At 42.7% G+C, this 26,743-nt stretch overlaps 1 protein-coding gene across 1 annotated transcript in view; it reads left to right on the forward strand.

Annotated features, from left to right (window-relative positions):
• Nucleotides 1-26,743, forward strand: part of LOC121621710 (1-phosphatidylinositol 4,5-bisphosphate phosphodiesterase beta-1) — a 105,801-nt gene that overhangs the window by 70,408 nt on the left and 8,650 nt on the right. The window contains exons 10-32 of the mRNA XM_041958288.1: nucleotides 1,854-2,000; nucleotides 3,207-3,364; nucleotides 5,749-5,831; nucleotides 6,131-6,215; nucleotides 9,714-9,888; nucleotides 10,979-11,065; nucleotides 11,523-11,593; nucleotides 11,837-11,933; nucleotides 12,209-12,293; nucleotides 12,615-12,739; nucleotides 13,259-13,413; nucleotides 13,514-13,678; nucleotides 13,852-13,951; nucleotides 14,138-14,242; nucleotides 14,351-14,466; nucleotides 17,012-17,150; nucleotides 17,484-17,537; nucleotides 18,000-18,219; nucleotides 19,217-19,385; nucleotides 20,437-20,513; nucleotides 20,619-20,708; nucleotides 20,858-20,915; nucleotides 21,509-21,595. Coding sequence (XP_041814222.1) covers nucleotides 1,854-2,000; nucleotides 3,207-3,364; nucleotides 5,749-5,831; nucleotides 6,131-6,215; nucleotides 9,714-9,888; nucleotides 10,979-11,065; nucleotides 11,523-11,593; nucleotides 11,837-11,933; nucleotides 12,209-12,293; nucleotides 12,615-12,739; nucleotides 13,259-13,413; nucleotides 13,514-13,678; nucleotides 13,852-13,951; nucleotides 14,138-14,242; nucleotides 14,351-14,466; nucleotides 17,012-17,150; nucleotides 17,484-17,537; nucleotides 18,000-18,219; nucleotides 19,217-19,385; nucleotides 20,437-20,513; nucleotides 20,619-20,708; nucleotides 20,858-20,915; nucleotides 21,509-21,595 — 2,648 coding nt within the window. The remainder of the gene's footprint in view (nucleotides 1-1,853; nucleotides 2,001-3,206; nucleotides 3,365-5,748; nucleotides 5,832-6,130; nucleotides 6,216-9,713; nucleotides 9,889-10,978; nucleotides 11,066-11,522; nucleotides 11,594-11,836; nucleotides 11,934-12,208; nucleotides 12,294-12,614; nucleotides 12,740-13,258; nucleotides 13,414-13,513; nucleotides 13,679-13,851; nucleotides 13,952-14,137; nucleotides 14,243-14,350; nucleotides 14,467-17,011; nucleotides 17,151-17,483; nucleotides 17,538-17,999; nucleotides 18,220-19,216; nucleotides 19,386-20,436; nucleotides 20,514-20,618; nucleotides 20,709-20,857; nucleotides 20,916-21,508; nucleotides 21,596-26,743) is intronic.

A 26,743-nucleotide genomic window follows, 5' to 3' on the forward strand; every position in this document is an offset into this window, starting at 1 on the left:
TTCAAGCATCACCTTTAGAAAAACACCTGTAGGTTCTCACTCAAGTACACCTCTAATCCCAGCCATGTTAACACCATTTTTCCCAGTTTGACCTACATATGTCTTGGGAACTGGGCAAGCTCTGGGTGTGTGTCTGTGTGAGTGTGAGTGGTACAGAGGTTAGGCCTGAGTCTGGCAAAGGGAGGTCCTGGCAGTCAGCAGGGAGTAAGACGCTGAGTGCGACTGAGCTCACATGTCACAGACAGCAGCCAGCCTTAATTAGTCCAGCAACTCTGCAGAGGGCGGCACCGCATTAATTAGCATAAAGTGGCCAGAGGGACCTGCTGCACCCGTCGAGCTTGCATCATTTAGCATATTTAGCATAACGTCAACTGAGTGTGTGTGTGTGTGTGTGTGTGTGTGTGTGTGTGTGTGTGTGTGTGTGTGTGTGTGTGTGTGTGTGGGTGGGTGGAGGAGGTTGCATGGTTTCGCCTTGGGCGCCTTGTTACGCGTTGTACAAAATTTAATCCATGCAGGTGTGGTGTGTATGGTAATGTGTATGGAAATTTTAATCTTGTGTCTGGATGACTGGAGATGTGAGCTTTTCTCCTGCTGCTTATTACTTATTCATTCAGAGTTATTCGCTTTCTCGAGCACACTCAGCGAAGACATGAGCTCAGTGATGACAGTAAAAAGGCGAGGCTTAACATGAGTGACCTTGACAAACAATCAAAACAAGGAAAGAACAACATCAGGGGAGCTTGTGCTTTTTTCTGATCCCTGTGTGACTTATTATGGACAGTAGCAACACTAGAGGAAGCGGAGTCTGAAATGTAGAAAGTCACCTTTTTATTGTAAACTGGACACCTTCAATATTTCTATAGAAGGCTGATAACTGACAGCATACACCGACAGTGAAATGTAAGAAACTGAAACACTGAGGCACTTCCATTAAAGATTAACTGCAAAGGCTTTCAGCAAACAGTGAATTAGGATTCTGGCTCCATTAAACTGGTAAATATGAGCATTTTTGTCTGCTGCTTAATTGAATACACATGCAGGATGTGTACACAGTTTATTGTAGGCACAAACACTCAAACACACTTACAAGGCTGTTAACCATATTCCATGTTTCATGCAAGAAATTTGCAAAGGGAAAAAAGTCTTTTTGTGGCACATCATCGTGCACAACCATATGCCATACATTGATTGATGTAGTTTAAAGGATGGGGCTGGAGACATTCTATGTGTTTGTTGTCAACAAATCCCATGAAAAGATCAGAACCGACAATTTGTTGGTGCGTCTGCCAGTGCTTTACAGCTCCCCCACCCTGTCTGTGGCACTCAGCCCAAAGCCCATTTATTCCTACTGAAGATGTAAATCTTTGAAGAAGGGTATACCATTTTCAGAAGCAGCAGTGCTGTAGTTCCTAGCAAACATTACTCAAACAGGAGTAAATTGTGCATTTGTTGCAACTATTTCCAGCCACGGATTAACACACATTTGGTGCATAGTGAGTATCTGCCGCAGCAGGATGTATGTGGGATCAGTTTGAAATATACTCCAGTGCCAATGTTCATGGTAGTGAAGGAGGATTTTCACCCAGTGCAGCAGCATGTCTCATTGATGTCTTTTCAATAGATTTTAGACAACAATAGAGGTCTATGGCACAGAGGAATACGCTATATCAGGCTTTGGCTTTGGATGAATTCATTGTTGGTTTTCGTCTTTCCATGGGATTTGTTGACTTATCCTTTAACTCCTTAGGCACAGGATTTTAGGAGTTCAGGGTCCTGTCTTGACCGAAAAAAAGGGTTCAAGCTTCTCATGTCAAAATAATACTGAAATGCTGTGTTGAAATGCGTCCCTGCAGGTCAGATCTCGGTGGAAGGCTTCGCCAGGTATCTGAACGGGGAGGAGAACAGCATCATCCCACCTGAGAAGCTGGACCAGAGCGAAGACATGACTCTTCCCCTTTCCCACTATTTCATCAACTCCTCGCACAACACATACCTCACAGGTACGCACACGCATCAAGGGGAAAGTCTGTTGTGGATGTAAAGACTGTCTGTCTCTCTGTCTGGATTGCACTCACATACTACCACTCAACTCGATGTTACTCCTGACTGATTGCATCTTTTATTCTTCTACACATGAACAGATCACTTGTTTGTTTAGAAATACAATTATGGTTGCACAGGTGAATACGCCCGACTTTACCTCGCAGATCAGTCAATCATATGCGCCGGTGTATAGCAGCCCCCCTTTCCCGCGCCAATCAAGTCATGCCATGAGACTCAATTCATTGATATTCATGAGTTAAATATTTCTTTAGACTGGTAGTCACAGTAACTGGCTCCTGGCAGTGCACAAGCATGGCAGGCGCAATACAGAGGCCATTTTCTCTTCAATGGTTATTAGAATTCATCTATTCAAATCTATTCTGGGGGGAACTGGAGAGCATTGAATCTTTCAAGTGGATCAAATTTCTCCAGCGATGGAAAAAATGGAATTTGTGTAATAGGCCAGCCTCATAGCCTGCAAAATGAAGAAATGAGAAAAACAAACAGCAGGTCCTTGATTCTCTCCTCACGGACGCTGTTTTTCTTTATGTATCTTCCAAGTGACACATTGTGATATTATTACAGGCAACAGAGAGGCGTGGTAATGCAGAATGCATTTCTGCCATTGCACTATTTATGTTTTTACAACAGCAGAAGAAATATCCACACAACATAATTGGATTGACAGCAGTTCGTGCAGTTTATTCGCTCAGGTTCACGTATGTACACCACATCGATCCGTGGCAAATTAAAGCAATGTTTTATGCAGTGTGCGATACATGAATTCAGGTTGTCTATCTAAAGCAGAGCAAGAAAGAGTGAGAGGAAAGATGAGAAGGAATGGAAAAAAGGGAAGAAATAAATGATGTTACCTAAAGTGAGAACACTCTCACATTGACACAGTTCTCACCATGTTGCAGGAAAGCATGCTGCTAATGTGAAGAGATAATTGCTTCGCTAATAGCGACAGGGTTTGAGATTTGCCTGCTTCAGATAACGGCAATTGTATTGTTTTTACTGCACACTAACAACTAATCCGGTTAATGAGCTCTTGAAACGTGGGAGAACATGCTTTCATGGGTATCCTGGTACTTTTGGGATCAATGTAACAGTTACCTGAAGTGGTGTTTGTGTGTGCTTGCTTGCTTATGCGCGGAGTGCAGCTGGCCAGCTCGCGGGGAACTCTTCGGTCGAGATGTACAAGCAGGTTCTCTTGTCGGGGTGCCGATGCATTGAGCTGGACTGCTGGAAGGGGCGCACCACAGAAGAAGAACCTGTCATCACTCACGGTTTCACCATGACAACTGAAATCTCCTTCAAGGTAACACAAGGAGAGCGATGATACCGAGATAGGCCAGGGGATTGGGTTGGGGGTTGGTGAGTACAAGCTGAAAGGTCTTTGTGTGAAGATACATTTTATTGTCTTTGTCTAGGGACACAGCGAGGGGGATTCTGGGTAAACAGACAGATGATGTAATTCACATGTTGTGCACACAATCCACTCACTGCATCAAATCCTGCACACAACACCCACAACACTCTCGTTACTATGTGTTTTTAGATATTAAAAAATGGTTTCTTTCTCTGAGTTTCATCTTTTTTTCCGGTTGATTCTATTTAGTAAACATGATTTTGAAATAGTGGCTTCAGGGTCACGTGCAAGTATGTTGGCAGCTGCCTATGTAAACATTTGCATCTGCAAACATATGCAGTCTTGTGCCAAAATGCAAAAGCTTGTTTCATGCTTAAAAAGTAAAAGCAAATTGAAGGAGAAAATAACTTGTAGCTTAGATGCATATGCCTCCATTGTCGTTTTCATACTTCTAAAGTATGAAAGTCTAAAGTCTAAAGTTTAGATGCTTAATTTCATGTATTGTGTTTGGCTTCAACAGTGTAGTCCACAAGATTTCAGCCCTGGTTGATGTGGTAACACCGCTGATTACTGGTGTTTACAGGTTTAGTGCTAAAGCAAAACACTCTTCGAGCCGCTACTCTGTCAGAAATGCAATAGAAGAAGTGACAAATCTGTTAACCTTGGACCCCAAAAAGTTGTTTGATAAAGAAGTCAGTCATAACTGCAACCGCGATCTGATTTCATGCTACACGTGCCGTGAATAGTTTTCCACAGAACAGCAGCGTACAGCAAAGTTGCATTTTGTTTGACTAATTTGCAAAACAGCCACCCCGTTTTCGCTTGTTAAATGCTTTTAATATAAAGCAGTGCGAGAAGGAAATGCTCTTAATTAATACAGCACCAACATGATGTAAGGAGGGCCAGTTTGCGCTGGATTACATGCATGCACCATTCTCCTGTGAATCCCTCCAGCACGGGAATTGCAGACTCCGCCAGTACCAATAAATCCACTATTTAGAGAGCTACTAACTGAATGTAAATACAGTGAAAAAATAATGCTGACCATGAGTAGAAATGGGGTTTGATTTCATTAAGATTTTAAGGATTAGAACTAGAATCACTGTATGCAGCAGGGAGTACAACACACAAACGGGAAAACAGAAAGATAAGAGTAAGTATCAAGGAAAGCAGGGTTAGATAAGGAGGGAGAATGGGAAAAACAAAAAGTGGGGCATGCATGCAGCAGATGGCAAATCGTAAGGGACATGGACGCACTGAATGGCCCTAAACTGAAGCAGTGAGGGGTGCTTAATGGAGATGACAAAGAGAAAAAAATGCTTTTACAGGAGGAGGAGGGTGTGAAAATCTAAGGGCAGAGTAGGTGTCAGGAGAAAAAGAAAGAGAGAGGAGGGAGGATTGATTGATAGAGGGAATTTAGATCTAATGAGGGTAACAGAAGAAGTAGAAGGAGTTTAATGGAATTAGCCTGAGAGTGAAAAACAAAAAGAGAAGAGATGTGAGCGGCAGTCGATGGACGAGAGCTGCAGATTTAGAGGGTTGAGTTACAGACAAAGATTGAGATGGCGCAAATGGAAATGACGGCATTAACTGAGCTGACACTGCTGTTAATGATGGCGTAATTGACTCAGACAATCAGTGGCTTAGAAATCCGATATCAGATGTTGAACCGTCGTCGCTGGAGTTTAGCAGCAGCACCACTTCACGGCTCAGCTCCCGTTTCCGTAAACACATCCACGATTTGTGGGACATGAATGACTGAGCACATGGTTAACAGGATTTTCGTTCATATTATTAACCAGAGAATGTAGCATCACGTTCATCCTGCACACACACACATACACACACACACACACACACACACACACGCTTCTTTTACACTGATAAAAGCATTTGAGACACACAGCCACACAAATCTTCCAGCATCAGTAGCCTCAATACACCATAATACTATGGAGCCAGACAACATCTTGCATTTGCAGTAAGGCGGAGTGTAATTTATTTTTTTGTGCTACTGAGAAATCTTGCCGTCTTATCTGCTTTCTCCTACAGTTATTGATTTCAACAGGTTCAGGCATGTTCTCTGGGGGAGGCTCTCTGGCTTTCTACAAATGTAGGGAATCATATGATTGAAAATGGATATGAATCTGACTGCTGTGTGAGCCAGAGAGTGTTTCCAAATGCTTTATTTTCCCCGTGACTCTGAAACATATGATCACATAAACCAGTGGTGATGTTTATTGTTCTTAATGTGCAAAACATTACTCAAATAATAGTTCTGCAACAGGTGTGTGTCTATTGTTTGACAATTACTCTACTGTTTGTGTTTCTAGGAGGTGATCGAGGCTATAGCAGAGTGTGCCTTCAAGACCTCGCCCTTCCCCATCATCCTGTCTTTTGAGAACCACGTGGACTCGTAAGTCAGCGGACCATTTCAAACGAGGGGTGCAAAGTCCACTAAGTCGACCTTATTGATTATTGGTTGAGCTGTTGATCATCAGTAGGACCAATCAGCCATTCTGTTTGTTTTGTTTGTATCAGCTGCGTAAACATCTACACAGCTTTCGGGAGGAAGTTCTCAGTGGCTGTTTCGTCTTTTAATGGGCTTCTTAGGAATAGCATGGATGTTCAGTGTGTATTGATATTTTGTAGAGAAACCATGATGGTGTGTGTGTGTTTGTGTCTCTGTTTGTTTTTGTGTGTGATGACTCCCAGACCGAAGCAGCAGGCTAAGATGGCAGAGTACTGCCGGTCAATATTTGGAGACGCATTACTGACAGAACCTCTGGAGAAATATCCTGTGAGTACATAAGATGCTCCAACACACACACACACACACGCACACTCTCTGCTGCTCTCTCGCTTTCTAACATGCACACACAGATACGTACAGCACGGCCAGCAGCGAGGGATTCAGCAGATATTACCACACAGATGAGTGCACCAAAGAAGTGTCCTTGAACACTGCTGCCCAGCATGCTGCCCATACAGATATACATTCAGGAGGCAAAAAGCCGTGACTTACTGCACACACAACACACACGCACACACACACACACACACATACGCACACATGTACTGAATGTTCATGCGTTTGTGCACATGCATGCCCATCTCTCTGCATTTATGTCAAATTCTCCTCTCTCGCTCTCCATCTTTTCTCACAAACATCACCTATCGACATGCCCTCTAGCACCCGGCAGAATGTGTTGTCGCTGTTTTTCCCCGTTCTGTCACTCCAGGCACGCTCCGAAATGGCCTCCTAGACTCTGTCTCTCTTTCCCTCTCCAGCTTTCATTCTCCTTTTCAATCGCAGACGCGCGCACACCTGTGGCTCTTCATGTGCCGTGGAAGTCAACTTTTAATGATTCACCCCACAGTCATTTTTATTCCCCTGCATCGCCTCTCTGTTATCATGGGAGAGGCTGCAAACGACAGCCGTGTAAGATTAAACGGAAGTGTTTTACGCCGTAATCTAAACGTGGCTTTTCTTGGCAGCCCTTTATCTGTCTCTCCTCTGTTGCCATGGCTACCAGTCAAAAGCTTGCTTTGTCTCTTTGTGGCCAAACTCTTTTTTCTTTCCCCCTGAGGCGTCTTTGTGTGTAATGACGCAGGCACTTACGTGAGACAAATGTCGACACTTGTCACACAAACTCTCACACACTCGGGAACCTCTCTTAGTGTCTGGTGCACTCATGAAAACATACCCCTGCACACACGTGTACTTTAATGTAGCGCTTCCTCCTTGCGCGTTATTCACAGGGGATGTCTTGTCCCTGTTGGTTTAACACCGCAGAGCAGCTCAAGTTCCCAGCAGCCCCCTGACTGAATTTGACATTGAAGTATTATCATGGAGAAGCCTTTCGAATGGAGTGGCAGAGGGAAGGAGAAGGAGAGAGATATGAGGAGACAGACACCAAGGGAGAAGTTAGAGAGAGAGAGAGAGAGAGAGAATCAGATTTCTACCAGTGAGCATGTAATAACTGGGAAAGGTGAGTGCAATGACAACCACTCTCCTCTGGCATGGAGACAGCCGTGTATACAGCGTATCAAATGGGATATCAGCTCCATTAGTCCATAGGGACAGGGCCAGATAGGGTAATATAGCTAGACTGGTTCCAGTTGAGCCGAAGGTGAGAATAAAGAGGATTATAGCTTTATGAGAAATTCAAGCTCCTCTTGTATTTCCACTCCATAAAACTGACATTTGTGGGGAATGACACTGGTGACAGAGTTTGTTTTTGTTTTTTTGTTTCATTAAACTGAAAGTTGCCTGCTTTTTACCCAAAAAAGTTGCTAAAATTACTTGAAAATTGGATTCACCGTGAACATATTTTCTTGTTACATGGCTCTCATCATTGCATTCATTATACTGAATGCCAAAAAATATTCATTATGACTGCAGAAAAAAGATGACAGCTATTTTTTCTTGCAGTTTGTTTAATCTTGTTGAAGCTTAGTTTAAAGCTGTGGAAAGAGCAGAATTGGCAAGGCGAGACATACTCACGCACAAAGCAGGCGGGATCGAGAATAATGTGGGCAGAAGAGCAAACATAAGCTGTTGGAGTCAGCGTAGCTAGCAGGCTAACAACAACGTCCCACTAATTTAAGATGATACAGCTTTAATCAAAGACTTCATTGCAATATTACAGTCCTCGCACTTAATGTTGGCCATGCACCATCCCTCCTCATCTTCTACTTGTATGCTTTCAGAATGTAATTATACACACAAGGATATAAACAGGCAATACTCGCTGAAGGAAAGGTCAATCCCTTCTTTTCTAAAATGGACTCAACATTGAAAAGTGAAAGTAAATGAACAGAAACATGTTGCACAGACGCCTGAAACACAGTGTTGAACTTGAAGTATCCAGATCTGCTACTTAAGTAAAAGTGCCAAAACCTCAATGTAAAAATACTAAAATGACTTTTGTGAGTATTATATTATTATTTATTTTCTTATTAAATCATTATAGCGGACGCATTAATGTGAAATTATTAACTCTTTTAGCTGGATTTTACATCCTGGTAGTTTGATCTTTTATAAAACTTAATATTTTATATTTAAATTGATATTAAGCTCATCTTTGGAGTCAAAGTCGAGTAAAAAATTCAGTGTTTCCTTCTGAAACATTGTGGACATAAAAACTGTTCTGACTTGAGGAAATGAACATAATTACATTCCACCAGTGGTCAGATGTCAGGTCTTGAAAGTGATGAGAAGTAGCACCGAATCTCTTTTTTAGAGCATTTTCTCCCTCTGCTTGTTCTGTCGGTGCCTTCTTTCCACCTTCCTCATTCCAGCCAAAGGAATTGGGGTTTTGGGATAAAAGATTAATTGAATCCATCCGCGTTAACTGTGGTTTAATCAATCAGGTTAAGTGCTGTGCATTTCAGTGCAGTCCAGATTGCGTGCCACATCCGTGGCGTGGAACTGGTTCCATTTAAGTGAAACTGTTTGAGTGAAGCCAAGGCAAGCAGGACATCTAATCTTTATTTTGTCACTTCCCAACAACAGTAGAAAGGTGTAGATGGATGTGTGTGGCAGCTGGGAAAGTGAGTTATTGGGCATAGAAAACCTTGACTTAAGTTTGTTGTATGAATCACTGTTTCCCTGCTCTTGAAAGAACTCAAGTAAAAGTAAGAAATGTTTAAAGTTCAGTCATGTTTATAGCTGATAAGTCATAAACTCTGCGGTTGTGTGTATGTGTGTGTGTGTATTCAACATCACTGCTGACTTTCCCAATAATGCATTATTAATATCCCTAAACACTGTGATCCAAAAGCAGTGTACCCCATAAATAAATCAGAGACCTGCCTACTTCTCGCCAGCTCCCTTGAGAGGATGAATGTTTGTGTTTAACGCTCGGTTTCCCCCAGGAGGCTGATTTTAATGTTGAAAGTGTAAACTTTTCAGCTGTTACATCAACAGAGCTTGTAATGCTCAGCGCTGGTCCTCACGGTCACTAACAAGCTCGACTCAGCAGAATCTTCCATCGTGAATTTTGAGCGGGATTCCACTTTTCTTTTTTCTTTTTTTTTCTAAAACTGCCATGAATTTACATTTTAAATGACTCCTCTCCAGTAAACAACTTCAGTAATTACTTATCTCTAAACTGTAAATCATGACTGTAATGGAGCAATCTCCAGCTGTACAGACACATTTAACTTAAAAATAACAGAATTGTTTAAACAAACGACCTTCTCATGAGCTTCTTCTGTGTCTGTGACTTACTTAATTTACATGACCTTATCATATTTTTTCCCCTCCTCTCCTGTGCCCCCCCTCCCCGTTCAGTTGGACTCTAGTGTGCCACTACCCAGCCCAATGGAGCTGATGGGGAAGATCTTGGTGAAGAACAAAAAGAAACACCACAAGACAGACGGAAGTACCAAGAAGAAGCTGTCGGAGCAGGTTTCCAACACCTGCAGCGATTCTTCCAGCGTGTGTGAGCCCTCCTCCCCGAGCGCAGGTACAGCCACACACCCACCGCCTACAAACGGAGCCATCGAGCCACGCTGGGGCTGTTGACGTGTGATGTTTCAGATGTAAAATGTAGCCAGACTGTCCGCATCCATCTGCAATATGGACCCCACACCTCTGTGCCGTCCAGAAACTGAACCACTGGAGCGAAACAGTGCTATTGTTTATCATTCATCATTTTCATGGCCCTCTCCATCAGCTGGAGGTGCTATTGGCTGTTGCATATACTCCCTGTCAGGCATACACACTGGTAATCACTGGGGCGTCTTAAACACAGACCAGTGGCCTTCATTGTGTCAGTGAGTGTGTGTGTGTTTGTGTGTGTGTGTGTGCGTCTCACACGTCTCAATTTATGGTTTCTTATATTTTCACAGCTGCTCTCTGGTTTTAGTTTTCCCTCCTCAGTCATATTTGCGTTGGGGTTGCCTGCACTACATATGTGTCCTTAGCATATGTGTGTGTGTGTGTGTGCACATGTATGCCTTTGTGCTTTCTTTTTACTTTATATTTCCGTGTTTATCCATATTCATATATATCACTCAGCTGTGAATTATAATAGACCTTGCAATCAATTACCTATAATTGCCTTGTAGTAGTTGCACTGCAAGTTCATTCTTACCCTGACACACACTGCCCCCTGCTGAAAGAAATAAGCAGCAGCACAGGTGTTGGACCGTAAGAGGCAAACACAGATAGGTGTACAGGTATGGTTTTTGAAGTGTCACAGAAAGCGTTTTGGAAAAGACACAGGACGTAATTCTGTTCAACCACACCCAGAGGTTTAGGGGCAGCCTCTATGTGGCCTGAAAGCCAACTCTCAGGGCAAAAAAAGTCCAACTACTCTTGCTGCTGTGAGCGCTCAGTAAGACGGAGGCAACATAGATCGGTGTGCCAACATTTTTATGAAATCTCTCCTCTCATCTGAAATGTAAATTAACAAATTTACACCACTGGCTCAATGTGGCTGTTATCTGTTGTTCTCACATTTATCATATCTTACCTGCAGTTATACAGCAGTTTGGCCTGCTAGTATTGTAGGACGCAGGTTTGTTGTTGATGAGTTTGTTTTTTCAATGCAGGTTCAACCAAAGAGGAGATGGCCGATCCCTCGCAGACCTTGGAGGGTGCTGAGCTCAGCCTGAGGCCGCAGGGCAGAAAGTCTATTGGTGAGTCATACATTGTGCATGACCTCAGATTCTGAGGGAAATCATTAGTAGCGCTCTCATCAGGCTGGCTGCAGAAGCTGTAGGTCAGTTTGACCATTACGCTGCTAAAATTAATTTCAGTGTGACCTCAGATTCAGTGGCAAATCTTTAGTAGATCTCTCATTATGTGGGCACAGAGGATGGGTCAGCTTGACCACAACAATGTTGAAATGAATTTCCTCAGTCGTTGAGCTGTGTGGGTTGGGACCTGTCAGTGTAAACCTTATTTATGTCCCTGCTTCAGACATAATGGAGGCAGCAGATCCCAGATAAAGACTTGTTTAAAGGCTATCAGCTTTCAAACCAGTCTGCCCAACATTTTGGAATGAGTATGTGAAAATGTCAATTAAATTTACACGCATTAACTTTTGGTTCATTCCGCTTTATCTGTGACCGTATTTGTGACTTGGGTTTTCAGGTGAGGTGGAGGCAGAAAGTGAGGATGACGATGACGATGATGACGACTGTAAAAAGGGCTCAGTGGATGAGGTGAGTGTCTTGCAATTCAAATGCAAGATATAATGGAGATTTACAGATCAGTGTACTAGTTGCATGTCATGTGCTTATGCTGCCCTCTAGTGTACATATTTGATAATATATTTGATTTCTTCTGTGTCACCAAAGTTCTGATCAATTGGTCTTTTCAGGGGTTAGAACAGAGCTTTTTTTTTTTCAAGACACTGTGCTGCATTACACTTAAATTTGCTTGTGTGTGTGTGTTTTCATGCACAGGGTACAGCAGGCAGTGAGGCGTTTGCCACAGAGGAAATGTCCAACCTGGTCATCTACATCCAGCCAGTCAAGTTTAACAGCTTTGAGGGCTCTAAAAGTATGTAAGAACACTGAATTAGACCACTTGAACAATGTACAGTTTACTGACAGACACAGACATCACAGCATTTTATTTGTTTCTGAAACACTGTGCTCAGTAATGTCTCAAGTGAGAGAAGAGTTGTGCTTTGGAATGGATTGCTTTAAATATTAATGGAAACTCAGTAGTTTCTCAGAAGAGCTATAAACATACAGCAATGAGGCGTGATGTCTTCAATCTGTCCTGCGAGCACTGGAACGCTGTGATCATCCTGTCACCATATCTGCCCGCAGAGATCAATCGCAGCTACCAGATGTCATCCTTTGTCGAGACCAAAGCTTTGGAGCAACTGACCAAATCTCCTGTCGAGTTTGTGGAGTATCCTTCACAGTTTTACTGAAACATGTTTGTACTTAATATGACTCACAGCGTTTGAATCTAATTTTATGGCTGTCTGTTATTCGTCTCACTCACAATTTCAGTCTTATAGCTCATCTTCTTAAATACAAGTAATAATGAGATAATAGTGATACACATACAATTGTGAGTCATTCGAAGTCTGTAATTCTAGTTTTGAAGTTGTAATCCGTGCAGAATTTGTTGCAGAAGTAGTGTTCAATAGTTGATGAATTAGTCTATGATAGCAGCAGTAACAGTGCCAGTTGCAGCATTACTGCAACCTTAACCTACTCTGTTCAGATACAACAAACTGCAGCTGAGCAGGATCTACCCTAAAGGCACCCGAGTGGATTCATCCAACTACAACCCTCAGCTCTTCTGGAACGCCGGCTGTCAGCTGGTGGCTCTCAACTTCCAAACCATTGGTGAGGGAGGATAGTGAAAGACACTTCTGTTCCATGTTTTTTAAGGGGAGACGATACAAGTTTAAACATCAGCCTATTTGGCTTCCAAAACATTTCTTCTTTAGACTAGTGGAAAGAAAACATCCAGAATAGACACTTAGTTCAGGTTTCTGCTCTGGAGTTGTGCAAATTAGCACATGTTTAATAGATCAAGATAAATTTGCATATTTGAATGTAACATTTCAGAAAACTTGTAATACAAAAAAATAAATGCCTTTATGTAAATAATCAGGTGGGGAAGTTCCATGGTGATATCTGTTTTTACCCTATTCACCTGTAGTGTCTTGCCTTGCTGATATAGATCCTTTGGAAAATGTATGAATCACTCCTCTTTGACAAATTATATGTACTGCCCACAAAGTGTTCCAAGGTCAACAGAAAGATGAAACTTACCCCTTTATGTTTTAATGCCTGATAAATGGAAATCTAAATAATACAGTAAGTGTTCTAAGCCTTTGTTACTGTCTCCTCACTCCACAGATTTGTCCATGCAGTTGAACCTGGGCATGTATGAGTACAATGGGAAATGTGGCTTCAGACTCAAACCAGAGTTTATGCGGCGGCCGGACAAACACTTTGACCCTTTCACTGAGAGCACAGTGGATGGCATCGTAGCCAACACACTGTCCGTAAAGGTTTGTGTCTGTCTTTTTGTGTCTGTGAAGCTCTCTCTCCGCCTCCATGATTTGTTTGATCATTTTCTTTCGCTCTGTGGCTCTCTTTCCTTCCTTCCAGATCATCTCAGGGCAGTTCCTGTCAGATAAAAAAGTAGGCACGTATGTGGAGATCGACATGTTCGGCCTACCGGTGGACACCAAGAGGAAAGCGTTCAAGACCAAGACATCTCAGGGCAACGCCATCAACCCTGTCTGGGAAGAGGAGGCCATTGTCTTCAAGAAGGTCAGTCTGTGGCTTTGTGTGCGCACACACACACACACACACAGTGGAAACATTTTAAAAAAGCTTGGGCAATGCATGGAATGTACATATAAAACATTTCCTAACGTAGCAAAACAGCTACTGAGTGGTGTCATTTTGATGTGATGATGAGAGCTTTCTGTGCATTTTCTCAGGTTGTGCTGCCCACGCTTGCTTCAATAAGGATAGCTGTGTTTGAAGAAGGAGGAAAGTTCATCGGCCACCGCATTATTCCTGTGTCAGCCATCCGTCCAGGTGACAAAGTTCTGTTTCAACATAGCTCTTATCATCCACCAGGAAACCATGCAAACATTAGATAATAAAAAAGAGGGAGGAGACAGTACAAAAGCAATTACATGTAAAATTTGTTTAAATGTTTGCATAAGCTGTGGCTCTTGATGTGTAATGTGATGGACCCTCAATCTTACTCCCACCCTGCAGGCTATCACTACATCAGTCTAAGGAATGAGAAGAACCAGTCCCTGACGCTGCCCGCTCTCTTCGTGTATGTAGAAGTAAAGGACTATGTCCCAGACACATTTGCAGGTAAGATGCAGGTGAACACGTTCATACCAAAAGTAAAATGTTTTCAGCCTGAAAAGGTTCAGAATCGTGCTCGGCGTTACAACAAGGCTCCTCTGTTTCCTTTCTCAGACGTCATTGAAGCCTTGTCCAATCCCATTCGCTATGTCAACCTGATGGAGCAGAGAGCCAATCAGCTGGCTGCTCTCACGTTGGAGGAGGGAGGGGAGGAGGAGGGCGACAAAGAGGTGTGTGTGTATGCTCTTCTCTCCATCGCACATGCAGGACATGCATGCTCATTGTTGTATGTGCGGGAAGCTTTGTGCCTCTGATTAGTTGCTGATTGGGATGAGCGGTCCCTCAGACAGCTGGCCACTCTCCTCATTGTCAGGAACTAACCTGTTCAGAAATTGAAAAGGTAAGGTAGGGACAATGATAAGCTGCAGAGACAGTTCCCTTTCCTCTGCAAAACTCTATTAATATGCAATTTAGAAAGAAGCAGCATGAGGAGGTTTTTAATATCACCACAGAGTACTTTATAGCCCACAGCCATCTACCAGCACCATTGCAGTGAAAATTCCCAGTTGCTCCATGATAAAGTGTACTGCGACCACAGCTGTAGCAATATTGTTGCTACATGTCATCAAGCCTTTTCCAGCAGCCACCTGCAGGCTCTGATTATAGGTTTCCTCTGGGGGGAGGTCTGCCATTGTGACTCAGAGTACTTTCATTGTGCTTAAAAGGTGCAATGTCTAAAATATGGCGAGAGTTTTAGTTTAAAACATTCACAAAATAATTGTCTCAATATGAAGAAGTAGCAGTTCTAAAGGTGTTGCAAAGATATCTACTGAAGTTAGCATGCTAGCCAGCTGCAGCCCGTCCTGTCTTGTAATACCACTTTGTACCTCAAGAGGTGATAGTCCGCCTGTAGTTCTAACTGGGAGACACGTTTTAAAAGCTTTCTTAGCTTTTCTAAACTATTACATAAACAAAAGAAACTCAGAAAATGTCATGAAAGAAAAATATACACCACTGTTTTCCTTAAACAGAAAAATACAACGATACGCTCGCTGATTTCTAATTTCTTTCTTTCGACAAACTAAAACAAGCTTAATTGCCAAGTTGACTTAACTCATTGTTCACTCGGAGGCTGCTGAGCCCGCCTCCGTTGCCCCCGGTGTAAACGCCAATAATCCTCTGAGCTCTCGGCCATTGCTGACATGAATGAGCTAACAGAGCCACTAGCTGCACGGCTAACTGAACTAACTGGCAAACAGCAGCTAATAGCTATCACCAAAGAAAGCTATGTTGTAGTTCTACACCTAACTTTAGCTCAAGGTCAATCTTAAAGGTTCCCCATGGAGATTTTTACTGCTAAAAACATTTGCATGGGGCTCACGCACAAGGACACATATGCATGCATGTGTGGTTTCACGCTATTCGACTGATCGACAGTTGGTGGCAGTAATTTGCCCAGAACTGTTGCAATATGCCAACAAAGTCAAGAAAGAGGAAGACTGCTAGCAAGCAAATTTCAATGTAAAAAGCAGACTTTAAATTGTTTACCTCCACTTAACTTTCTAAAGCTACTCCAAACTAATTTTCACAGTGAAAGCACATACTGACTAACCACTGACCAACATGAAATATCGGAAACACAGGAAATAAGCCAACTGAATTTAAACTGGAGTTGGCAGCGACCTTTAACTTTAGTACAAGCTTCAGTCTGAACGTAACCTATATGTCAAGCAGAATTTTAACGAGTCGTCGCTGCATAAGAGGACGTGACCACTTTGTTCCCAGTAACTGGCCATCAACATTACAACAATAGCAGGACAATGGTAACCTCATATATTGTGCATTGAGGGTACAGTCGCATCACTCTTGTTTAAGTGTAAATCTTTTTAAATGTACTTGACAGAGTGTACATGTAGCTGAGGATTAATGTGAGCAGAATGCAGCAGGGAGCAGAAAAAGAGATGATACCTGAGGAGAGATGTGAACAAGTTAGGAGAAATTCAAGGTGACAGGCAAGGCAGGGTTATCGAAGGTTATGAGAAGAGGGGACTGGAAATAAGGGTCGTTCCCGAGGGGCTTCTGTTATCTGATTTGCCAGCTGATACGATTACCCAGGGGATGGCCGACGGAGACCTGCTTCACGCGGTGACCATGGCAACAGTCCGCAGAAGTGGTCGAGCAGGGAAAGGCGGAGCACGGTGTGAGGAGATGAATGTAGAAGGAGGAGGAACTCTGGCTGGTGTGACTGGAGCAGAGATTATTTAAAATTGCGTTAACATGTCAGAGATAAGAGCATATAGTGCGAGACTCAGTGGAGCCTGGGGGGAAATTAAGATCTGCTGAGCCTCAGCGCAGGAAGCAATGTTGAGAGTGGGTTACCAAAGCTATATCTACAAACTATCCTGCAGGACGCAGGTACAGCAAGAGAAAACGGATGCCGCCACTCAAGACTCGAAATATGAATTTTGTATTCAGGTTTAAAGAAAAAAGTAGAAATGCAATTGTTTTCATAGTGATAGCAGCAGAGATATGTGCTGTGTGAAATAATGCAATGTTTGATTGTGTATTTGTGTATAACTCTTCATCACAGCTGGCCCACACTGACAGGACACTTGTTATGTTATGCATTTTACTGCACATTTTAGAAGCTCTCATGTGTTATAACAATTTAAAATGCTCTGCACAGGAATCCTGCAGAAGAGTCAGCAGTTGGCGCTGTATTTACACCTGTTGACTGGACTTATCCACATATCAAATCTTTCATGTTATGAGCAGGTGGAGGCAGGAAGTGATGCCCCCTCAGAATCGAAGGTGGACCAGCGGGTGACACAGCCTGCAGAGAACGGACTGAGCCACACGCCCATTATCGCCCCTAAACCCCCTTCGCTGGTCGGCCACCAGCCCCAGTCTGCAGGTACCGTACAGATAACCAGTGTGAACGCTGGACGTTAATTGTTCATACATTATGTTGAAACACCTCAGTCAACAAAAATGTGCGTTGTAATTGTTCTGTCAGAAAATATGCCCTTGTTATTGAATGAGAAAAATTGTTTGCTTAAGTCAATTTTTAAACCCCTACCTTTTTCATTCTACTGTTTATATGTTAGGTGGTCCCTGACCACATTATTTATCTATATCCAAACAACATGAGAGGATACTTTCTTGGTTATAAATATGCACATCAGAGATTTTTTTGTCACTTAACTGTGCAACTAACTCAACATGTGAACTTGCTTTTGGTCACCAGGCTCATTGAAACCATCAGTGAAGACTGAAGACATCATTCAGAGCGTCCTCACTGGTAACGTCATGTTTTCACACTTCAGGAGCACTTACTCTCATATCTGTTGTCCTCATTCAGACACCCAGACTGACTGACTTTGGTGGTTGTGTACATGATATGCATTGGAATGAATTCTATTGATTTATTTTGTTTATGTGTACATTTATGACAATGGGACTTTAGATTTTAATGACATCATAAAATGGGAGTATGCAAATTAATTAAAATTTTAAACACTTGCTTACAAGGTATTTTCTATAAAAGATCTTTAAGATTTATGGTGCTTATAAAATTCTCTGGATATAATGTGACAATTTTGTTTTTATATTCATTACTGCAATGCAGGAGCAACATCATGACTGCTTATGTACTATTTATGCATTGTATATCCAAAATGTCTGAATAAAGTATGAACTGATTTGCACTTCCAGTCTGTCACCCTTTCTCTCGCTCACTTTTGTCTGTCGGTCCTGTCTTTAGAATTGGAGGCTCAGACGTTGGAGGAGTTGAAGCAACAGAAGGCCTTTGTTCGCGAGCAGAGGAAGCAGTACAAGGAGATGAAGGAGCTGGTTCGGAAACACCACCGCAAGACCAGCGAGCTGATCAAGGAGCACACGGCTCGCGCGTCCGAGCTGCAGAGTCAACATCAGCGCCGGCGCTCTGCCCTGCAGAAGAGCCACAAACGAGACGGTAAGAAAAGGTAGGTGGCCCTCCTCTTCTCCGCTTCAAACCGTCCCACTATTGCTTCACCTCTCTCCTTTGAAATCCTTCCCTTCTGCTCCATCTGTTGTCAAAGGGAATCCACAAAAAACACATCAACACAGCTCAGAAAATAGAGGCTATAGGCTGTTGTTTTTAGCAAAGCTACAGTGAGCAGTAAACTTTTTCAGGCTTTGACAGCTAAATATCTTTTTGGGAATGAAGTAACTTTGTGAAACAATAATATTCAGGGGAGTTAAGGGAAAATGGGAATGGCATAAAAATTTACTTACAACACTGCATCACAAAATGAATGTAGTTCTTCTCACAACACATAGTACACATGATGGTGTATGATTTTTTCTCACTATCCTTCTTTAGTCTTTTCTTTCTGTCTTCCATCTACAGACAATACATCATGCACTTTTAAAAACTTATTAAAACCCACCGTTGCATATCTCTTTGCTCCAAAACAAACACTTTAGGGCAGACATCACCCTCTTCAGGAAGAGCTATGTTGAGAGTAAGAATGAGAGGATAAGTCTTCCTCCAGGCCTCAGGGACTCATTCAGGGCCCTCAAGAGTCCATCACACGGCGAATAATCAGTACTCAACAGTTCTCTCAGCCAGTGTGGACCACAGAGGAGCACAGCTTAAGACAGATAACACATTTCAACCAAATCACTTCAGGGTACAAGATAAGTGCTCATCCTAATGTTTGAAATTACTTCAGACATTAGCATCAATGTTCTGTTGCACCATTCCCTGAATAATTTTATTTGATGACCAGTTGGCATGTTGCCATGACAGCAGCCATGTTAGTATCTGTACTATGTGTTAGTGATGCTGTGATTCTAGTTTTAGTTTATATAAAGATGCATATCATGTGCATACATGCACAATGTCCAGTTACAGAATGAGTTAAGACCGCTGTAATGAAACAGATGGAGGTATCTTAATTTGCGTATGTATGTGTGTGTGTGTGCGTGCGTCTCCAGTCGGTCCGAACACTCTCTGTCGACCCTGGACCAGGAGCTGTGCGAGCTGGATCAGGAGTGCAGCCAGAGACGTGCAGAGCTGAAGGAGCAGCAGCAGCAACAGCTCCTCACACTTCGCCAGGAGCAGTACTACAGCGAGAAGTACCAGAAACGAGAACACATCAAGCAGGTACTCACACGCACACGCGCACACACACACACAGAGTATGAAGATGTGAGGCCCGCTGGGCTAGCTAGTTGTTAAGCAAATAGTAAGAAAAGGGATTGTTTGTTGTTTTCAGTTCACTTTCAACAGATACCATAAGTACACTTTTCTTGTCAACACCTGATTTCCAGTGTCCCGATTCTCTGGCACTACTGACCGTGTGGAGTGTGGCTGAATCCTTTTGAAATACCATTTGCATGCACTTAACAAGCTTTAAAACACTTTTGCATTTGTAGTGAAATGTCCTAACAGTTTGAAAAATCTGTGAGAACAGACATTTCCAAGCAAACCCACACTGCCCCCCAAAGGTCTGTGAAGTATTTAATAGTTATCATTCGGTACATACTGCACATATATGGATGAAGACTTAAAGTTCCAGTCCACATGTCAGATTTCCCAGCCTATTTATGGCCACCAGCCTTGTAGCTAACTTCATTCTACTGAACTTTGCCAGAGTTTATAGGACCAGTCACTGTTCCCACACAAACAGCACATATAAAGATACATAGTGTAAACGAGCACATGCTGTATGTTGCAGTGGGGTAAACAGACACACATATTGGATCTTGCCCCCGCTTGTGTTGGAGTCGGTAAAGCACTGACAGTCTCCAGCTGCCCCAAAGCTCGGATAGGCTAACACGGACTAATCATATCAGGCAAGCGAATGAGTGAATACTGCTGTAAACCCACCATGGAGAATATCACAGCCATCATTCCGCTGCCTGTGCACATGTTCTCTCGTACAGTGTGGAAAAACAAATGACTTCTGCTCCAGCACACAGCGAGCACAGCTGAGGTGTCACAAAGGGTTACTCAAGCAAAAGACAACAAGCATGATGTGTTGTTTCCCTGGTCTGAATGTTCTTTAATTGTGATCAGGATCCCAACAAACATAGCTGGAATTAAAGTGACTAAAATAATCCAGATTTAAAAGCAGATGTTTCCTGTCTCACTCACTTTATGGTGGTTTGTTCTCAGTGTCAAATGATGACTGCCTTTGTGTGTCTCTCTCCAGCTCGTCGAGAAGCTGACCACTATAGCAGAGGAGTGCCAGAACGCTCAGCTCAAAAAGCTCCGAGACATCTGTGAGAAGTAGGACTGCGTTCAGTGTGCACGCACGCGCATCCACGCAAACGCAAAGGGATCCCACATTTTCATTCTCTTTGTCCTCCTTTCTCTCTGTCTCACCATCTATAGAGAAAAGAAGGATCTGAAGAAGAAAATGGACAAGAAACGGCAAGAGAAGATCAATGAAGCCAAATCTAAAGACAAGAATGTGACAGAAGAGTAAGTATCTGTATTTGAACCTTAATAACAAATAGTGAATGGTACTTTAATATAGTTGTTGTATTTGTATGACCACTAGATGTCACTAAAGATTTAGCTCTGGTGGGACCCGATGCTTGAATTGAATGCTGATCAAATTCTCCCCACAGGGAGAAGCTCGAGATCAACAGATCGTTTGTCAATGAGGTGGTGCAGTACATCAAACGGGTAAGAGAGGAAATGGCTATGGTCTGATAGAGTCCTTAATAATGATGTTGTAGTAATAATCATAATAATGAACTATTTGTGTAGCACTTTTCATACAAGAAATGCATCTCAAAGTGTTTTTCAGCAAAAAAAATGTTTTAAAAAAAGACTGAACAAACGTAAAAGCAGTGATAGAAAATAAATGGAAAATAAGATGAATTATATGAATATCCATAAAAACAAGGACTGAATGCCAGAACTAACATAAAATAAGATGGAGAATAAATCCCACTTGATGATATTAGTAAAAATTAGATAAGAATAAGGATGAAAATAGAATAAAAATAAAATAAAACCCACTGATTAATTATTATAATTAAATAAAGTTAAACATTGAGTACATAGAATGCATATCAAGTAAAATACATTAAAAGAAGTGCAGCAGCAGTGCATAAGAGCGAGGCAAAGCTCAAACATGAGTTTCAGACCTGTATCAGGGAAGTCATAGCTAGCTAAAGGCTAAAGTGAAGTTTTTGCTATTATTGATGACATGCAAAGACATTATAGTGTGTGTGTGTGTGTGTGTGTGTGTGCGTGTGTGCGTGTGCATGCAGTTGGAAGACGCACAGAGTAAAAGACAGGAGAGACTACTGGAAAAGCACAAGGACATCCGCCAGCAAATCTTGGATGAAAGGCCAAAGGTGAGACATTTGTTAAGAAAATGTTAAATGAAACTCAAATGTGAATGAACTCTTTCTCTCATTTGCGATGTGTTTGTTAATACTGTACACACTGATATTTTTCATTAATTCCATCACATGCTCATCGTAGCGCTTTTTTTAAGTTACTGTTCTGCTGCATGGCAGAATCCACCATCAGCGTGTTCCGGGGGCGGCCAGGGGCCCAGCATGCCTTTGGATCCTTGCATGTGCAAACAAAAAGAAAAAACATTCCAGTAGATTTACACACATCTTGGGTCAGCATTTTGCTCTTTGCATCGTGGATGGACAATATAGAAGCTTTATAAGACGCGACTAGACACAAAGCTTTGGTTAAATGTGGGTAAAGTGTCCTTGAACCAAACAATATCTTTAACTGAACACTTACTGTTCATGTACACCACTGGGGGGCGACCTGGTCCAGGTTTAGAGAGATATGGCTTTGGCACTTCACTGTAGAATTGTAGTGTTGAGTGTTTTTTCCACTTGCTGATAGGAGCATATGTCTCCCTGGCTTTAAATACCCAAACCTGCTGTACTTCATCTGGTTGCATACAATAGTGTCTTGTCATAGACTTGTTTGGTTATGTATTAGTGAACGGTGGTTAATTGGCTTGTAATACAGAGCGCCCTTGCTGTGGTGCCTGCATTAGTCCTTGGCTGTCGTCGTTAGTGCACTTCCTGGAGTCAGGATGTAATCCCATCATGCCACGCTGCTATATGCTACACACACACACACAGTTTTAGCATGACTGCTTTTCCTGTATGAGTTGCACAGTTCGCAAACTTGTCATTGTGACTGTCATTGTAGGACGATTGTGCAGCTGAAGAGCATGGTAAGACCATCGTTGCATCCCAGTGTTCAGCATTAATACAGCATCAGTGTGGCAGTGATAATATGCAAGCTTTTATGCACCCAGGTTGCTGACTGGCAACAAGTGAATGCAGATTGCATCTCTGTAATGTCTGAGACCTGCCAAGCATTACGAATTTTTCCACAAATAACGACAAATATGGTGTGGCTGTATAGCATGGCAGCATAACATGGTAACGGGGCAGCAGATTGGCCTGTGTATAGTGAGATCACAGCCCAGTTGGAAGGCTCGAATTTAATCCCACCTGTCAGTGCGTCCTTGAGCGAAATCCTCGATGCCAACCAGAGAGTAAAAAGGCAAAGAACGTCACCATTTTGGGTTATCAATAAGGTATAGTAAATCAGCTCTCTATGTATATATCTGTATATTCTATTTAAAGCGTAAGTGCCTCAGGCAGTACAGTAACACATAATTTTGCATCAGGATCTCAAACAGTCAGTCAATGTTGGTATTTTCTCTTCTCTTCTCTTATTTTGACAAGATTTTTACAAACAATATTGCAGCACGCTGCCAGTATAATCAAAATTACCTCTGCTTGCCAAGAAGACACTCCGATGTGATCATGTTTTTACTCATGTTGTCAAATGAAGAGCTTAGTGTTCCGTTAGCATATCCACTCCTGAGGTTGCCTTTTTTTAATTTAAAAGACTTAAATCAGAAGTGTTCTGTTGGAGACAGCTGCATAACCACCCACTCTCAAAGTGACAGCTCCTTGTTGCTTAAAACCACTGTAGGAGGTGCAGTATAGACATCCATCCAGACCCCTCATGAACCCCATGAAACCCCCGTTTTCCCACAAAACAGCAGTATGGAGAAATGAAGGAGGGACACCAAAATGCAGCTGATCATGGTGTTAGCCTTGTTAACCATCTGCTTGTCATGTAAATCAGGTTATTGAACTGCGCTCCCTTTAATGTGGTCCTGTGGTGACCCTCATCATCATTTAATAGTTGCTAGAGCATTCTTGTCAATAACAGCAGAATTACAATGATTTCATAAATCAGCACTGATTCAATATGAGCTTTCTGAAACAGACTCATCACGGTCTAATTAACATTGAATTAATCCAGTTTCCTCAGATGAGAATGAGATGCTGCTGTTTTCTTTTGCTGATCACTTCAGTGTTCCAATCAGATTTCATTCTGTTAGCAATCGTCGTTTCCCACAAAATTGCAACTGATTATCCATCACCTAACCCCCCTGTCACAATCATGTCTCTTAATCGACATCCGGGCCATGGCAAATTTAATTTGCCCGAAGAAGCCTCCTGCATGGCAATCAACCATCTCTGCAATATCTGTACGGCCATCTGTATGCAAAATATGTAAGCGATGTCAGAGGACACGGCTCTGGAGACAGATATCAGAGAATGCCCAGGGTTAGGTTTGTTAAAACATGCAGGACGCTACTCACAATGCCAGAATATGCAACCAAAGTTAAGGATGTGTTTCTGTCTGAGATTATGTGGTTAAATGGCATCACTGTGAAATCTTGTCATAAAACAACAATCACTGAGACCCATCAGGGTCATTTTATTGTACCATGTTTTGGCTGCCCCGATTTCACGTTTGACTTATTTTGCACTCACCTGAAAAGACTTAAATGGTCAGGCCTTACTGTCTGACTGAAAACAAACTTATAATATCTGTTCACAGACGGCTACTGAGCTGCTACCAACAATGAAAAGTTCATCAATATCATAACCAATTCTATTTGATCGTCAATACAGTATGACACGAAACACGTCCCAGTCTGTCCAGTCGATATAGCCTCATATATCAGTCCGCTGACATGAGCCCAGTTCTTTATATACAGTACATGCTTTGTACAGTACCCCACTCTCCCAACAGCATTTAGATGTTGATCACATACAGCTGTGCTAAGTCTATTTTCCGCCTCTGCCTAATAGCATGTGGAAATGTCCTAGAGCAAAACACTGAATCCAAAACTGGTCCCTATGAGCACATCATTGGCCTCGCACAGCAGCTCCGATACAGCTGCCTGTAAGTGTGATGAATATGAAGCATTGTAAGGCACTTGGCTCTCCCAATCAATGCTCTTTGTGAATGCAGTCCATTCACCACGGTTCAAACTCACCAAAACTATATTTGAGGCAAAGGGAGACATTGTTGATTAACATAGAAAGCAGAAGGGCTGAAAGACAGGAGCTCCAGTGGGGGGTAATGGATGAGGGCATAGATAACCAGGGCAGGGCTAATATAAAAATACTTTTGTTGTGTGTCTCTGTGTTTGGTGTGTGTGTGTGTGTGTGTATGTGTGTATGCGTGTGTGTGTGCGTGTGTGTTAGTCATCATAGATGGAGATACAACATACTTTCTCTCTCATACAGTTCTGACCCAGTTTCTCCTTTGGGCTCAGAGCAGCCACTAATGGACAGCTATAACTATCCCTGGTGAAGACCCTGAGAGCTGAGCAGCCCACTACAACGGTAGCTGTGTCTGCATGTGTGTGTGTACACACATGCATGTGACACATGAACCTAAAAACTAGCCGCAGTATTTCTAATATGCAACTAACAGCTGCTCAGTACGAGCCTTAATAGGTATCATCCAAGCCGTTTGAAGCCGGAGGGATGTAAAATGTGACAGATGTGTCACTTTAAGCTCTGACTTCAGCATTATTAATAACTTTCCTTTTGTCAGTAAGATCTGAGGGCCCAGCTTTTGATAGTAAGGCTCACGTACTGAATTGGATGAGATGGGTGAGAGAAAAAGAGAGGCATGGCGAGGTTAGTCGTCACTCCCAGCATGTGCACTCAGGTGTCACTGTCCTGTTAATGATCCAATCAAAACTCCCCCCAGGAGTCAGCAGTGCACCAGCACCATGGCGAATGCCGTTTCGGCACACCTCGAGACCCTATATCTTGCCATGCCTCTTCTTTTCATCTGCCACCTGCTCAAGTTCACATTGCCGTATGGCCACCTTTAATTATTCACACCTCGCGTTCATCGTGATGATCTTTCTATCTATTGTCAAAGCAGATAAAAGACCTACTTGTGCTGCTCGTTTGAAATATATAATTTTAAGAAGTGGCATTTGCTTCTTCACTTCACGGCTTGATGTTTAGAGCTGTAGGTATTTGATTAGATATGTTGAATGGGATTGACGAGCATGTTCTGACTACTTGAAGTGAGTGAGTTCAAAGGGATTAATAAAAAAATCTGCTATATTGCTTGATTCAAACAAAGCATTTTTCTTTGTTTTTTGAGGATTTTTGTCTCATATAGGAGCAACTGTGGTGTGGCTTTAAGCTTTTTCTATCTAACCTAAAAGGACAGATAATATGGACATCCTATCAGACCATATGGACTCCATTGCAGCTTCTTTGAAGATTGGACTAGACTAAAGGCTTACCAGGCCAAGTTGTGATTCCTCTCTACTAGTCATCCTTTCACACACACCTTTTTTTGGCTGTGAATGAGAGTATGAAAGAGTGATAAGGCAATATGTTTCACAACAGTGTGCGTTGGCGTATGCGTGTGCGTGGTGTGAATGCGCGTATTCTCACAGAAGACACGCTGATTCTTTCTTGCTTAAATGAAAAGGAAAAAAAAGCGTGCTGGTGTCTCCCCGCTGTGCAAGCCTTGAACCAGCACACTGAACCACACATATATGCGCGCACACACTTGTTCGTTCCACAGGCAGGAGTCCTGTGTGGTCGTCATGGAAACTTGGGTCCCCCACTCTGCCCCTCCCCATCTCTCATATCCTCTTCTACCCTTCATGACTCTCTGCAATCTGTTAATTTGGAACTGAGTCCTCGTGACGCAATCTCAGGGACGGCTGCTGGAGGTGGAGGAAAGCAGCAGGAGGGAGGGGAGGGATAAAAAGAAGGGGAAGCAAACAGGTTGGAGGAGGCACGGAGGTCTGGAGTTGAAGAGGAAGAGTGTTGCCACCCTCTCTCTTCCTCTCTTTTTGTGTCTCCCCCTCTCACTGCGTGATGTAGCGGTGGTCACTGTGTTCCCTCATCACAGACTTTGATCTGCATCATCCCTGCCTGCAAGTTTGCATCAATAATGCACTTATCCCCTCACACACACACACACGTAATACCCACAGGGAACACTGAGTGCAAACCAGAGACAGTGAAGTAAAATCCATTGTGTGTGTGTGTGAGTGCGCGTACATGCTGCACGCTTGGTTACTCTTCTGCTCTGTTATGCTAGCTGCTATTTTAGATCCATGTGCGAGTGTTCATTATGTATGCCCACACGTGCTAATGAAGCTCTCCAGG

This window comes from Chelmon rostratus, chromosome 18, assembly GCF_017976325.1.
Source record: "Chelmon rostratus isolate fCheRos1 chromosome 18, fCheRos1.pri, whole genome shotgun sequence".
In the NCBI taxonomy this organism is placed as follows: Eukaryota; Metazoa; Chordata; class Actinopteri; order Chaetodontiformes; family Chaetodontidae; genus Chelmon; species Chelmon rostratus.